This window comes from Strigops habroptila, chromosome 10 (genome assembly GCF_004027225.2).
Source record: "Strigops habroptila isolate Jane chromosome 10, bStrHab1.2.pri, whole genome shotgun sequence".
NCBI classification, from domain to species: Eukaryota; Metazoa; Chordata; class Aves; order Psittaciformes; family Psittacidae; genus Strigops; species Strigops habroptila.
Window position 1 is genome coordinate 8,314,847 of NC_046359.1, and position 15,916 is coordinate 8,330,762.

The 15,916-nt window shown below is 38.3% G+C and overlaps 1 protein-coding gene across 1 annotated transcript in view; it reads left to right on the plus strand.

The window, feature by feature from the left end:
• MAP3K4 (mitogen-activated protein kinase kinase kinase 4) overlaps window positions 1-15,916 on the plus strand; it is a 68,166-nt gene that overhangs the window by 9,993 nt on the left and 42,257 nt on the right. Inside the window, 10 exon segments of the mRNA XM_030499221.1 lie at window positions 7,223-7,413; window positions 9,919-9,983; window positions 9,985-10,002; window positions 10,004-10,138; window positions 10,140-10,178; window positions 10,180-10,215; window positions 10,217-10,405; window positions 10,408-11,068; window positions 11,071-11,306; window positions 13,801-14,043. Coding sequence (XP_030355081.1) covers window positions 7,223-7,413; window positions 9,919-9,983; window positions 9,985-10,002; window positions 10,004-10,138; window positions 10,140-10,178; window positions 10,180-10,215; window positions 10,217-10,405; window positions 10,408-11,068; window positions 11,071-11,306; window positions 13,801-14,043 — 1,813 coding nt within the window.

Consider the following 15,916-nt stretch of genomic DNA (forward strand, 5'->3'; position numbering starts at 1 on the left):
TACAAGGTCAAGTATCTTCATTACTGTATGTCAGTATTAGGTTTTAATGTGAACAATATATCTTTTTTACAGTCTCCAGAGGCGTAGTCACAATAGGAGTATGTGACATGCACATGCTAGTCACAGAATTTTTGTATCTTTCTAACCAGGCTATTCGCCCCACACACACTGTGCCAGATTTACACAGGATGTATTTAGCAAAAAAATACGGTGTTGTTTGTATAAACTATGAGCAAATTCCTCCTGCCCTAGAATAAAAAAAATAAGTAATGAAAAAAGCTCAAGTTTATAGCCCTTCCTTCAAGGTTTTTTGTTTCTTCTGCTTCCTTAGAGCAGTTTGTAATAACGTCTTTGAATGCAATAGCTGCAAACACTTACTTTAGTACTCCCAAATGTAGCAGAACTTTTAAGAGAAGACTATGCAAAATTGGATTCGTAGTCCTTTCTGCTTTCAGTTCAGGAACTTTTCAGAACCAAGTCCATTTATTTAAGCTTAGAGCTTCCCTCAGAACACGGATTTTTTAAAGGGTGATTAAAAAATAGGGGTGTGTGGTGCTTTCATGATGTTGGAATGACACATGAGGAGTTTACACCAGATAACAGTCCTGTACTTCAGCAGAACTTCATTTCATCTTAACTTAGTTTCCTGATTAGGTTGTCTAATCCTTAGCGTTATTTTCCCAAGATACTACTGGTTGATTAGTGAAGTTCCTTCCTTGTGCTGTTGGTCCAGGAGTACCGTCACATTTTCTTGTGCTATGCAGATAAAACAAAACCCTGTGCTGCCCCACAGAAGTTAGAGTTGCTGATTCCAGAGTTGTATTGTGTGTGGTGTTCAGCAGCTCTAACTGGATACCATTTCCTTTTCAGTTTCAACAGATGCAGAGGTGGTTATGTAAAAATCCTGTTTGCTCTTTGCATTGTCAGCAGTGGTGGGATGATGACAATTTGCAGTTAGGTTCTGGACAGAATGTTGTTTATCTTTGAAGTAGAATGGTTGCAACTGCATTTGGGGAGAGCTACCTTAGCTTTAAAATTACTTGACTGGTAGTGTGTAGCGTCAGTGTTTTCTGCTTCCATATCTAATTGGCAATATACAGGCTAATGGAGCATATATTTGAAAAATAGACACTTTGCCTTTAAAAGAGAGGCACTGAGTGTCAATAACTAGTACTTGGTAATTCGGCAGTGGACCTTGTACAGATCTTGCAGTTCTCTGTATGGAAATGGCTGTGTGCCATAGGAAGTGTTGAGAAAGAGCCTTGCTGATGTGTGAGTGGTGTAATGTCTTTGACACTGAGGGAAGCTGTTTACGGCAGCAGCCTGTGGAGCGCGCAGCTTTGTAACTGTTGTGGTGGGTGATTATCCTGGCTACTGTGTTGGAATTGCCTAACTCAGATTTATTGCTATGTTCTTGTAGTCCCATCAGTTGACCTCTACTGCTCTGATTCCCAGCAAGCTTTTAAGCTGCGTGTGGGATGATAACCAGTGGCTGAACCTGAGTTAATTATCTAAGTGCCTAATACATTCAAACCCCTGCTTATGAGGATCAAGGCTAGCTGATAGAAAGGCAAGATTAAAAAAAATGTTTCCCCCGTATAGCTGTCACAGTTTTCAGCATGACCTCTTGTTATTGCATGTTATAAACTTTGACAGTTTTTTTGAATAATGCTTCAGTAAAGTGCAAAAAATTTATAGTGGTTAAAAATCATACTTTTCAGTATGACTTCAGCCTACTTAATTTTAACATGTTCCCATGTGATCTTCAGTGGTCTTTTCATTTGTTAATACATTTTTAATGATAAATGACTGTATTTTTCCAAAGACTCATGTCTTTATCAGCAGCAGTGGTGACCAGACTTTCTTGCTCCCTGCCTTGCTGCTTCAAATTCTGTACCTCAGTTTTCCCTCTCTCCTATTTCTGCTTGCAGGCCTTTGAAAATGTAGATGATTTATCTCAATTTTCATGATAGAGCTGAAATTGTAGATACATTGCCAACATTTTGATTTAGTAAAGAAAAAAAAATTAATAAAAATCCCATTGTCATTTACATAGGCACATTAAAAAAAGAAATAAATCTGTATTTTGTCATTTCGGCTTCTGGTTGGAATGCACACTGGTACGGCATATTGTAGTTACTTGTTGGAAACATTCTTGGTTATTCGTTTCTTCTTGCATTTCAGAGCTGTCAAGGTATTTTGTTTGGTGGGTGGTTTTGTGTTTTGGTTTGGGTTTTTTTTTTTTTTAGCATATTGCTCTTGCAGCTCTCCCAGTATTCCTGATTTATGCATCCTAGCTACAGTCCCTTCTATGTTCATCAAGGTAAAATTGATGAGAAACATGTTGCTCATTAAAGTTGAAGCTGGGAGCAGCCTATAAATAGGCTGATGTGAAAGCTATGCACTTGCAGTTTTCCTTGTAAGCATTGGGTTTAAACTGTCCTTGGCAAATAGTAACTTCACGTATCACGCTTCTAGCTTTCACTTTTTGGATGTATGCTTAATGAAGATTAGGATGGTTTTCACTGGCTGTGCGGGAGAAAGTCTGCAGTTCTTGGTAGCAAACAAGAAATTAGTTTTGATTAATGTTTCCCAACTCTGCTTGCAACAGTATTTAGGAACCAACAATTCTGTGTAACAACCAATACTATAATCTGGTTTAGGTTAGCCAGCACTGCATTTTACAGGTTTGCAGATTTAATTAGTCTTTGGTTAAGTTCATAAAAGTAAATAACACATGGACATTACAAATGCTATGTCAGTAATCTGTTAAAATTATAACTAGTTTTAATACCAGAGGGTTTCTGCTGATGATCATATACGTCTGGTGTTGTCTGGATGAGAAAAATTGAAACCAGCATGACTGAGCTGATGTAGTTGCTTTAGTTCAGACCCTATATATTTAGTGCATTGTTGTACACTAAGGCTTTCACTGGTGAAATTGAATCTTTGTGTTGACTGACATTGATTTGAGCTCTGAGTTGAGATACAGTTTTAGCACACAAACCCTAAACTGAGCATGATGTATTTTTAAACTTGAGTTGCAACTTGAGTTGGCTTCCTCCCTCTAAGCAGATGAGCCAGCTCCAGTTAGATCATCTAGTCAGCTGCTAACAAGAGTGGTTCTGTAGAGCATGATTGCTGTTTTGTGATATGACGTCTGGCGCTGCATGTTTTGTAACAAATATGCTATAGTTCTTAACAAATTAAAAAACAGCTTACTAAATTACCCAGGAGAAAAAAAAGTCTGACTGTTAAGTAAGTCATACTGGATCCAGCATGACACCAGTGGGTCCAGAGGAGGGTCAGGAAGATGATCAATGGGCTGCAGCACCTCTCCTATGGAGACAGGCTGAGAGAGTTGGGCTTGTTCTGCCTGGAGAAGAGAAGGCTCAGGTGAGATCTTACAGTACCTAAAGGGGGCCTACAAGAAAGCTGGAGAGGTACTTTTTATAAGGGCATGTAGTAATAGGACAAGGGTGAATGGCTTTAAGCTGAAAGAGATTTAGCTTAGATATTAGGAAAGAAAATCTTTACTTTGAGGGTGGTGAGACATTGGAACAGGTTGTCCAGAGAAGCTGTGGATGCCCTATCCCTGGAAGTGTTCAAAGCCAGGTTGGATGAGGCTTTGAGCAACCTGCTCTAATGGAAGGTGATTCTGTGATTCTGTGATCCCACTGTATAGTGTATGTGTAATTCAGGTGTAGGATTGGAGGGTGTTTTGCATACTTCTGGGTTTCATGCCCTCTCCTCAGGCATAGCAAGAAACAAACAAGATAGTGACTGTTAAGGAAAGAACCAGCTTATGGTCTTTAAAGATCAGCTCATTCAGCCTGATGAAGAGGTTTGATCGTTACACTCTTAGAAAAGGTTACTCACTGCAAAACAGAAGGAAAGCAGTGTTTTCACTGGTCTTTTAAACTAGGACAAGTTACCTCATTATAAAACTGCCTTGGAACTGAGACGGAATGCGAGTGCTGCACATCCATTCTGCCAGGCCGAGCAAGATCATCAGCACCCCGCCCTGCGCCTTGCCAGGCCAGTGAGATCACTGAAAAAATAAATAGTTCCATAAGCGCTGGAACTAATGACTTCTGTTTCATGTGGTTTAGTCTCTTGTGGTTGGTTTGTCTTTGGCAAAATCAGAGGGGTGTGCTCTGCCTGAAGTGTTTTCTGCAGTAGGGCTGTTTGCAAGAGTTCTCAAGAATAAATTTTTTCTAATGTAAACTTGAGTTCCACTTTCCCAGTTCAGCACTTACAAGATCCTTTTCTGTTATTCATCCATCTATTTTCACAAGATTTGTAGGAACAAATGAAGACTTCTTTGTTATATTTGGCCAGTAGGGGTTAATTAAATCAGATTGCTGAAAGATGCACAAACAGCATGATTTCCCAAGGCAAGAAACCTAGACTAAAAGTACTGGTGATACTGTATGGTGATCAGTGGCCAAATTCTCTGCAGAGCTCTCCTTAGGCTACAGGTGGTGCTATGGTACCACCTAAGTAATTTTTCTTAGGTAACCTCTAAAGTTTATCTACTGTAGTTGGTGAACTTCCTTGCTGCCTTTTCAGAGCTGTGGTGTGAGAAGAGTAATTTCACAAACTAAAAGTTTCCACGGCTTTGTAGAGAACGTAACTGTTCTGCATGTTTATATCTAAAGGCAAAGAAAAAGTACAGTATCTGATTTGTTTGTGTGGTTTTTGTTATCCTTACTGCTGTTCTACTGGCTGGCAGTATTCTGGCGTATTTCTTCCTGCAGACACTCAGGCTCACTCCACCAGAGCATGAGTAACATTCCTTGTCTGCCTCAAAAATAGGAGCAAGTGAACTGTCATTTATGATTCAAGTGAAATTGAAATGGATGTTGTCACTGCCTGATGCTAGTCTTTCTCTGGCTGATTTAGATTGGATGTTTCTTTGCTTCCATGTCTTTTACTAGAGTGAAGATGGTGTTATTTACACACTTGCTTCAGGAATAAAATACATGAGGGGATGGAAGAAAACTGTTGTGGTTTTTTTTCCATCCTTGGAGCTAGTGATGCATGTTCTTCTCCCAGGTGTAAGTTAAAGCAAGAGAGTTCCACATATGGCTCCAGTGGGGAGTCGGTGCTGGGACTGTGCTGGGGTCATGGGTCCCATATTCTGGGAGAAGGCAGACATCTCTATGTCACTTCGAGCTCCAGACTATCCATGGGATTCAGTCAAGCAGGGACTTGTTTTGGCCTTAGAGTCCTCTCCTCCTTCCCTTTTTCTCCCTTCTCTGTATTTACCCAGGATAGATAAACATCAGATGGGTATAAAAGGATAGTGAGAGGGGTTAAAACCCTGTCCTCCTGCCATCTGCTTTCCCCTGAAGCCTGAACTAACCAGAGGATTGTCATTATTTTGTGCAGCTTTTTTTACCTTTGTGAAGAATTCAAATGATACGTTATTGGTGGGGCAATGATACAGTTCACAGATTGCCTTGAAATAGTTTATTTCCATGTATGAAATCTGAAATGTCGTAATATGTCAGTGAGCCGCATAAGAAGTACTGAAGTTTGGTTGTTCAGAGCCTGAGAGTAATTTCATTGCTGTTTGTTTGTCACTTGATCATGCAGAGGAGATCCAGCTATTGTGCCCAACTGCCACTCTACTGAAGTAATCTTATTTGGTAGGACGGAGCAAGCGTCCAGGAGGGAGAAAAGGGTATCCAACATGGTTACTTATTTATTGTATTTGTCATATATTTTATTTTTGAAGCAAGCCCTGATATAAGACTGCAGGCATGCCCCCCCCCCATTCTGGTGGTTTTACATGTGACCTCTTTTTATGAGAGGAAGCTGGCACTGGAACTTGTCTTTGAAGTGACCCAGAGTTTACATGTGAAAACTGATGGCTTTTTTTAATTATCTCCACACACCCACACGCCCTCCATGTGATTTTACAAATATGTCAGCTCCTGGCTTAGGGGGCAACTGTATGAGTGCCAGAACTGACTTGAAGGAAAAGCTATACGAGTGTTTTTGGGTGGGTAGAAAGGGAGACCAAAATCATAGCAGTCTGGACTTTGATCGTCTTGTTCTGCAGTGGAATTGTGCCATTGCTAAGGTTAACTGCTTGATACCATACAGTTGTTGGGTTTTGGTTTGTTGTTTTGGGGTTTTGCTTGTTTGGTTTTTGTTTTGTTTTGTTTATAGGGCCTGGTCCTCACTGAAGGAAAAAAGATGTTACTCTTTACTTTTATCTTCGAGCACTTTAAATGAAAATAGTTTAGAGTTTTTGAAAATTACAGAGACAAGTCTGCATTTTTAAAATAATGGAATGTTTTGTAATACTGTATGTAATGCTGCTCCATAGTATTTGCTGATAACTACCAGATATAATAGCGATAAAAGGTCCTATTTGCTGTTGGGAAGTTATTGTCCTGGACTCAGTGCTGACATAGGTATTAATCCTGCAAAGATATATGCTTTCTGTTGAATTCAGTGATAAAGCATCCAGTGGCTAAGCTGACCATCTGGATTTGGGATTTGAAGAACGTATATACATTATGTTAATTTTGGTTTTGCATAAGCTCTGACTTACTTTAAATGTTATCAGTATTTTTTCCAAAGCACCACAGTAATCAAGGCTAATTGAACAGTTATTGTGGAGATCCTGTTGGGCTTTTTTGGTTGCTAAAAAAAAAAAAAGTTCTGAGGTTAAATCCACTTAATATTAAAATCAGTGGAAAATACATAAACTACATTCAGGTTTCCTATGCTGCATAAAGTTTTGTGGAGGGTAGAGAGCCTTTCCAGTGAATTTGAAAGTTGCATTCATGGTATGCACACGTTAGGGGGTGAAGGATGGAAGGGAAGGCCTCTCCTGCCGTCTCTGCCACTGATTGGATTGATTGTCTTGCATTATGTTTGTATATTTGAACCTTTGTTTGTTTGGTGTTCCTTTTAGTTTAGGCTTGCCCCAGGTTTTCTCAGAAATGAACATATTACATATACATAGATGTTTACACTTTATTTAGTGACACCGGGCATACATCCTCTTTGTTGTATGTAGCCTATACTTTGCTTGATTGGAAAGTTGCCCTTAAGGATGTGAAAAAATGGGATAAATACACATGGCTGTGGCAGGAAAATACAGAATGTTGGCTGTGGATGGGATTTATCAATGGATTAGCTTTCTAAACAGATACTGCAAGTAAAAATTCTGTAACATCATGGTTTAACTTGTTCTCTATAGGAGAGAATGCACGTCAGAAGATGCTTCTTGTAAGATCTCCGAATCTGACCCTGAGGAATTATCAGATGAAGCAAGTGCTGACACCTTCTATGGAACTTCTCCTCCTAGTACACCCCGACAGATGAAGCGTATGTCAACAAAGCATCAGAAAAATAATGTTGGGAGACCTGCTAGCCGCTCCGCTTCGAAAGGTAGGTGTGGTGTGTTAGGGTTTTTTTTCCTAAAATGACCATAAAGTCATAGTAGGAGCCTTTTGTTACTTGATGGAGGAGATAAACAGAAGATGGAGCCAGGTATTGCAGCACCAAAAGATACTTGATACAAATTTTTTCTTAAGTTACTAAGTAATGATATCTAATAATAAAACATTTTTGGTTAAGTATGAATTTTAAGCTTTTCTTTCTTTAATTTTGAGTAGATATAGAATATGGTAATTACTTGTTTGAAAAGAATTTTTAAAACCATGCAGTTGCTACCTCTTTTCAAGCTGCCCTTCTAAGAGAAAGAGAAAAAAATTTGTGTAACAGTAGTGGTTTTGCTGAGCTCGTGATGGTGAAGAAAAACCGTTTTTTTAAGTGGTGTATTCAGTTTTCATACAGAATTATACCTAGGTTTGCTTTTTTTTATTTTTTAATTTTTTTTTTACTTTATAAAAACCCCAAACAAACCACACACAGAAACCACCACTATGTCAGACGATGTTGTTTGCCAGAGTTGTTATGGCAGCTTAAGTATTGCAGTTAATGTTTTGGAAGCAATTTTTTAAACTGGTTCGCATGACACAGAAAGCGGTATCACAGAGCGCGTACGTGCAAGATTACATTTTCAAAGGTAGGTGGTTCAGCCATGAATAAGGGAATACAGTCTGTTCGTCAGTTGCCTAGAGTTGTGGAGTGCAAATTCATAATAAAAGAATGGCCCATGCGAACATCTTCCAAAGCATTTGGTTCTCTTCCATTTCATACAATCTCTGATTATTGTCGCTGTGAAGAGAGCATTCACCAGAAGACCTCTTCCTCAAAGTGAAGAGAAATCTTGTACTTGTCAGTTAGCTGTGTAAGCATTGGAATTATTAAGCTTTGTTTACTGGCTTTTAATTGTGCCTTTTGGCTAAGTTAAACTCCTCTAATGCAACAGTAACCTTATTTGGTTCTGTATATAGTAGTTATGTAATAACTTCTGCTTTCTGTCATTTTTCTTGTTTCTGTGCATTAAAAAAAGAAAAAAGGTTAGTTTCTAAATAGAGAAATTGTGATACTAAAGGACTATAGTGCATAACATTTCATAGTAACCCTTTGGTGCTGAGCACATACATATTAAGGATCTATAATTGTATGAGAAATAGGGAGCTGTTGCTTACCCCTGCTATCCCCTAACCCACTGCAAAATCCACATCGTCAAAGTCTGTCTGTTTCTTGTTTTCCTAGAAGCAAGGTAGAGATTCTGGGATGTAGCTTGCAAATTGTTGAGAAGTCAAGGTGCAATTCAAGTCAGAGAGCATCGAACATGAAGTGCTCAACATTCTGAAATGTTGAGCAATAATAGCTCTTTCCATTTTTGGCACCCAAAAGTACGTTGGCTTGATGGATCATTCTCTATCATGATTTTCCATATACAGAAAAGGAATAATATTATTTTCCACTGAGCAGGCCTTTTTTAAAAAATAAGCTTCTTGGTATTTCTGGTGTTAATGGATGTCATAGTAAGGAGCACAGTAGCAAAGACACTAGGGAAATCACTACTTCTAGAGTGGGGAATGAGCCCTGTGCAGCAGATAATCCTTAGCAGCATAGTAAACAGTAAAAAAAAAAGACAAAGTATTCGGCCATTGTTCTGAAAGTCTTTTCTGTTCTCGAATAAGCAGGGGCCCTGTGACTGTGTAGCTGCTTGTGTTGCAGCTCCTGATTCCTGGACTGCAGCTAGTTTACATACAGGCGTTTTCCTCCAGCATGCCATCAATTCCTTGAGAGAAGGAAAACCCACTGTCTTAATACAAGTAGTTCCTCCTGGACCTGATCTGCAAAGCCTAGATTGAAGAGCTTTTGTTAGTGCTGCAGAAGAGCGATAGAGGTCTGCTGTTGCTGAGGAAAGAACAGGAAGAAAGAGATTGCATAGTTGTGCAGCGAGAGGCCTGACGTTATGTAGTAGGGGGAAGGCAAGTATTTGTGTGTTGGGAGGAGTGGGGAAGTAAGCTCCTGGTGTTAAAGCCAGTGTATGAAGATTTACAGAGGGTTCCCAGGACTAAGATAAAGCCTGTAAGAGCCAGGGTCAGGTCATTTTAGCTAGATTTCAGAATCCATACATGCTTCAGTTTTATGAATTGCATGTGCAGTGTAGTCTCTTTAATTCTTGTTTCACTTGGAAATGTTTAATAATGCTCTGTTTGCATTGGGAGGGTTTTGTTTGGGAGGGTTGTGTGACAAATGTATGGAAAATGAACTTAGAACCCATTCTTTTTCCTTTTGATTGTACCCAGTTTTCGGTAGATGGCATACTCAGGACAATGACAGTTCTCTGAGGTCCTTTCTACAAAAGAGGTAAAGCAAGAGGAGAAGAAAATTATTTCCAGGACTACGTTTTGTTGGTATTTAAACCAATGCTTTATGCTCAACCTAAGAAATGCGATTGTGAGCTAGATTGAACGATGCTTTTTCTTGTTGCTGCAGTCACATTCATCTTTTATTTTTTTCTTACAGAAAAGATGAGTGTGCCAACTCAGTCTGTGCATAAAGACAATGGGAAAACCATTGAGAATGTGGAGGGAGCACAGTTATAAGCAAGGGAAAAAAGATCCGAGATGCACTAAGGACTACAGAGCGAGATCACAAGAAAAATGTGCAGTGCTCATTTATGTTAGACCTCAGTTGGTGGTCTCTGCCAAAAAAAACTATTCCAGATGTTGATCTCAATAAGCCTTTACCTCAGCCTTGGCTGTAGCAATGCTAAGCTTCCAGTTCTCAGTGCCCATGCCAATACCCAGAACTACACGCCAGGACTTCTAGGACTGATTGCCCGGCAGACCGCTTAAAATTCTTTGAAACATTGCGGCTTTTGTTAAAACTTACCTCAGTCTCAAAGAAAAAGGACAGGGAGCAAAGAGGACAGGAAAACACCTCTTCTGTCTGGCTGAACCGATCCAATGAACTGATCTGGCTGGAGCTGCAAGCTTGGCATGCTGGCCGGAAGCATTAATTGACCAAGACCTCTATCTCTATGCAGCCCGACAAGCTATCCCCGATATCATCAATGAAATCCTCACCTTCAAAGTGAACTATGGAAGCTTCTCCTATGTAAAAAATGGAGCCAGTCTCAATGGTACTTCAGGAGAAGGAGTTTGCAAAGCAGCACATGGAACTAGTGCTTTGGGTTACTCAAGTTACCATGAACACCTCCATCGCCAGCGGGTCTCTTTTGAGCAAGTAAAGCGGATAATGGAGCTGCTAGAGTATATAGAAGCACTTTACCCATCTCTGCAGGCTCTTCAAAAGGACTATGAAAAGTATGCTGCAAAGGACTTCCAAGACAGAGTGCAGGCACTCTGTTTATGGTTAAATATTACAAAAGACTTAAATCAAAAACTAAGGATTATGGGAACTGTATTGGGCATCAAAAATCTTTCTGACATTGGCTGGCCAGTGTTTGAAATTCCTTCTCCTCGACCGTCTAAGGACAATGATCCAGAGGATGAAGAAGTTGATGGGGAAACAGAAGTAAAGAAATCCGCAGGAACGTGCACAGAGGAGAGCGATGGGGAAGAACAAATCTCTGAAAAGAGTGTTGAGGAACTTAGACAAGCCATCAAGAACAATTTTTCTAATACGCCAAATTTTGACTTTCAGGACCATTTTTCAGGAGACTTGATAGGCTTGAATCTGAGGATGACTCCGCCTCTTGGGTTATTCCAGAATGCAGTGCTGAGGCAAGCTGCAGCCAACACTGTTTGACCTCTATTTACAGGCCGTTTGTAGATAAAGCACTGAAGCAAATGGGGTTGAGGAAGCTAATTTTAAGACTGCACAAGCTAATGCATGGTTCATTGCAAAGGGCCCGTATGGCGTTGGTAAGGAGTGATCAGCAGCTGGAGGTAGGTTGCTACTAGTGTAAATGGGTAACAGGAGTACCTCCCCTGCTGTATTGTTTCTAACTGAAGGAATTGGGATCATACGAAAGTTTTGGCTGCTTTGTTGGCTTTTGATAGTGTGTGTTACGATTAAGAGCCCAGTTCTACTTTCACTGAAATTAATCTGTAATTTGTAGAAGTAGCATTTGTGTGAAGCACAAGCTAATTCTCTATTCTTCTTTGTAATTGAAATGACATTTTTATGCTAACGTCTTTGCTCATTACATTTTCTAATGTCTATTAGAAACAAGTCAGAAAAATTACAATGAAAAATTAGGCACAAAAGTTGAAATGTGGAACGAATTAGGTATGGAAGCAGTCATTTTCCTTTTCTTGTCTCCAAGACTGGATATCTTGCTGCAGGACATCCTTTATGAAAACATCATTATTGTTTTGAGGTTTTCTTCATCTAAGTGAATGAAGTACTCTGGTGGCACGTTAAGCTTGAGGCCAGATGGGATAAATGAACGGACTCTTTTAACCTTGAAATATATGAAAGCAAGTCATGTTAGAAATGTTACGTTCTTCAGCTGGCTTAGTTTAATACTTTTTCTTTCTTTGGGTCATTTTATATTCTTGATTAAGAATGATGGTGAGTTAATAAAAACAAAATTATGAAATAAGCAGTAAATGAAGGATAGTAGCTGACATTTGACGTATGTATGATCTCAATAAATGGCTTGGACTTTGATTTCTTGGGGTTTTTTTAAGAAGTATTTGTTAGTCACTTAAAACATTTCAGATTGGGCCCCCTGAAGATCGATTAGTTAGTTAAATTGAGCAATAGAAGTTCAGGTGTCTAATACTAAGTCCTAATGTCATGTGCTGTTATCCTCAGTGTTAGGAAATGAAGTAACAAGTTCATTCAATCTTATGTTATTTTTGTTCATAGACTAGTTTTTTTAATATTTTTATAAAGAAAGAGAAAATTCCAACACTATACTTACATCACAGTGAAGATTGTATTTCTTACATATTTTGTTGTACTGTAGAAGGGTGGTATTTTCATGATCTGTTGTTACTGAAAACTTCTTGTATAAAAGCCTTTAGCTCTGGTGCTATATGATTCTTTAAGAAATAGTACAAAGAAGACTTTAATATACCATCTAAGAGAAGTTCTTATACTGTAAATCAGCTAGCGATTAAGTTCTTATACTGTAGATCAGCTAGTGATTAAACTTCAACTAAACTAGGTGTAGAGGAAATCCCCCCTCACGCATGTTTGCTGTCTCTGCATAATGGGCTACTGGTTTTATAAACTACTTAAGAACCTGCAATACGTAGTACGTTTTGTGCCAGCGTTAGACAGTAATGAATATGCTATTCCATCCTCCATGACAGTTAAGAAACATTACGGTATTAAAAAATAAAAAGTAAAATTTTTTTTCTTTTTACTTTCTAGGCAGCACTTTACCAGAAATTAGATCAATGATAATATTTTTCTCTCCTTTGAAGTGATACTGTTTACACTTGGCACTGAAGAAAAGAATAAAAAATGCTAGTTATGTCTAACATGTGAATGAAGGATATTCAGGTGTCGTGGTTAGCAGCAGTGAAATGATAATTAGAATAAAACAACCTGAAACAATTCTTAGCCATAGATGATGGACAGTGTTTGGTTATCTTTGAGCTGCACACATAATGTAGTCCAAATTTTCTTCCTAAATTAAAGAGTACCTCCATATGTGGAGGCTTTGAATTGTATTACAAGGTATATAGCTTAGATATTTAGGATATCTATTTCAGATAATTTCAATTACTTCAAGAAATGGCATTTCATCTAAATGAAAAATAAGTTTATTAATTGAAAAAAACCAGCTTGATCTCTTTATATTTCATCTTCCTTTTTTAATTTCAATTTCTTAAGATTTACCAAAGTTCTTAAGTTATTTTTTCAATAGTTTTGTTCAGTTCAGCTAATGACACTTTCTTGAATGTTGCATTACTTTACAATATGGAGATTTATACATGTGCATTATGTATTTGAAAAGGAAAGAGGTTACCATCTTTTGGAAGCTTGTTTTTCTAGGTATAGTTATTACTGTAAGACCTTTTTTAACGTATTTTGGAGTTTTCAAGTACTGTATCTTATAATGAATATATGTTCCTGCATATATAGTTAGGCTTAACTTATATGTTCATCATAAACTCAAACAGCATTTTCTTCCTGTGTAGTGAGGTGACCTCCAGCTTTAATGGATGTTTGAATCGTTTTAAAACAGAAACATAAAGAGATTTTTTTGTTTGCTCTGGGGGGTCTGTAATTGTTTTCCTCACCCTGGTGTTGCTCAGATTAAAAAATAAAAAAATAAAAAAGAGAAATTCAAACTTCTATGGTTGATTTGCCCGTTAGTAAAATCTTACCTTTTAAAAATACTTTTGTACAATCTTCTTTAAACAAATGCTAAATCCTAAAGAATTTAAGGATCCTTTTCATGATACCTATTTCTTGTTACAGTTTTCAGAATTTCCAGATCCCATGTTGTGTACAGATTATGTGCAGTTATTAAATTCCCCACCTGGTTGTGAGCAAAAATGCAGTACTGTTTCATGGGAGGAGCTGAAATCCATGGATTTACCATCTTTTGAACCTGCATTCTTGGTCCTCTGCCGAGTCCTACTCAATGTTATCCATGAATGCCTCAAGCTAAGGTTGGAACAAAGACCTGCTGGTGAACCATCTCTTTTGAGTATTAAACAGGTTTGCTTCAACTGTTTCGTGTTTGCTTTTTTTTAATATATATTTCCTATTTGAAATTATTTTGTCATTTTGTTATAAGGTTGTCAGTTTAAAGAGGATTAGTTAAAGAAATGACAATGTGTAATTATGTAACAACTTTTAATAAATAGTCTTTTATTTCATATGGAGATCTGGTTTTTTGCATAGTGAACAACTGGTCATATATACCTCTCTGATTTAGATTTCCCGTTCAAAACTGGTGATTAAAGAATTATCAGCCAGTGAAGTTATTTGTTCCATTTGCATTATAAGCTGTATAACAGTGTCCAGCGCATCTTCCTCCATTTGGGTTTCTTAGGCAGTCTGCGTATTCTTTCTCTTTGATCTGATCCTTTTTTCTTTGCAAATGTAAGATCTCTGCCAACATACAGTGGTCATATAAAGAAAATTATTCAAGAATTAAAACAAAATGGAAAAAAAATTATCTTTCCCAGCACATTGTTTTATATAAATATCTGATATTTTCTGTGGGTAGTGACCCCAAATTATCTGTCCTGTCACTGGTTGCAAATGTTGTATAAGGATTCCTTTTCTGCTGCTTATCTGGTACAGTGAAGGCTGTTTAGATCAATGCCATTTTTCAAAGTCTAGTCCAGGACATCCTACAATTGTCTGAAGTTCTGTCCCTGTTCCCTGGCAGGCATAACCAGATCAAGGTTTTATCAGGTGGTCTTTAAGGGTAAACGCTTGAATAAGCTCTTGGGCTGATTGTGATTTCACATTCCAATTATCTGCTGCTCCAGAATCACTTTATGGTACCAAATAAATTTCAGTCCCCTCTCTTCCCCACTGACTCTCCCTTACTGGCCCCCTTTTTGTTTCCTTGGTATACTAGGATTTTGGATGTCCTTGTATCCAAAAGTACAGTACCTACAATTTCAATCTTAAGAGTCATAGTAAAATACAGTATAGCATACCATATTGTAAAGAACAATAGCTAGGAGAACAGAGACTGGGGCTATTTTTTTTTCCCCTTACATTTTATATTCTCCATGTGGACTTTGATATAAGCAAAAATGACACTTTCTTCCTGGAAAACAGTGTTATTTGTTACAGACTGTTTTGATGGTGTGTACTTTCTTGCTAATTACATTATAAAAATGAATTCAACTCAGCAAATGCTTGCTGTCCCACGCAGCATTTCTGAACAGGCAAAGGAGCTGTGGAGGATATTTCACAAATAAGTCTATTTGTTTCCTGAAGAATTACAATTCCTAAAATCTTGAGCAGGCTTGAAACAGAGTCTGTGGGTCTGTTTTGTTTTGCAAGTTCACAAAATATTACAGAATTACAGAGAATTCTGGGTTGGATATGCTCTGGTCCAAACTTGGGGAAGTTGGGCCTCATACGAAGTTATCCAGGGCCTTGTTAGGCCAGGTCATGAATACTTTAAGTGAGAGGTTCCACTGCTTCTCCAGCCAACCTGCTCCAGCATTTGTTTTTTCTCCCAGTAAAGCATTTTTTTTTTCTTGTATCCAGACACAATTTCTCTGAAGCAGCTTCTACTCTTGCCTCTACTTGGGTCACTGTGCATCCTTGTGAAAGGAGTACCCCTGCTTTCTCTGTAACTACTCCTCTGTAGGCATTGGAAAGCTGTGATTAATTCCCCTTGCATATTTTCTTCTGTAGGTTGAACAAACCCAATCTCTTGAACTGTTATTCCTATGCATATAGAATAGTGCAGTTTGATTTCTATAGTGATTGACCTAGTGGGTGTCATTCAGGGCACTGAGACCTTTGAGTATCTCTTACATTTTGGTACCATTTGAAATGTGTAGGAGTACTGTGTGAATCTATCAGGCATGCAAGTCTTGATAGTCAGCTTTTCCAGGGT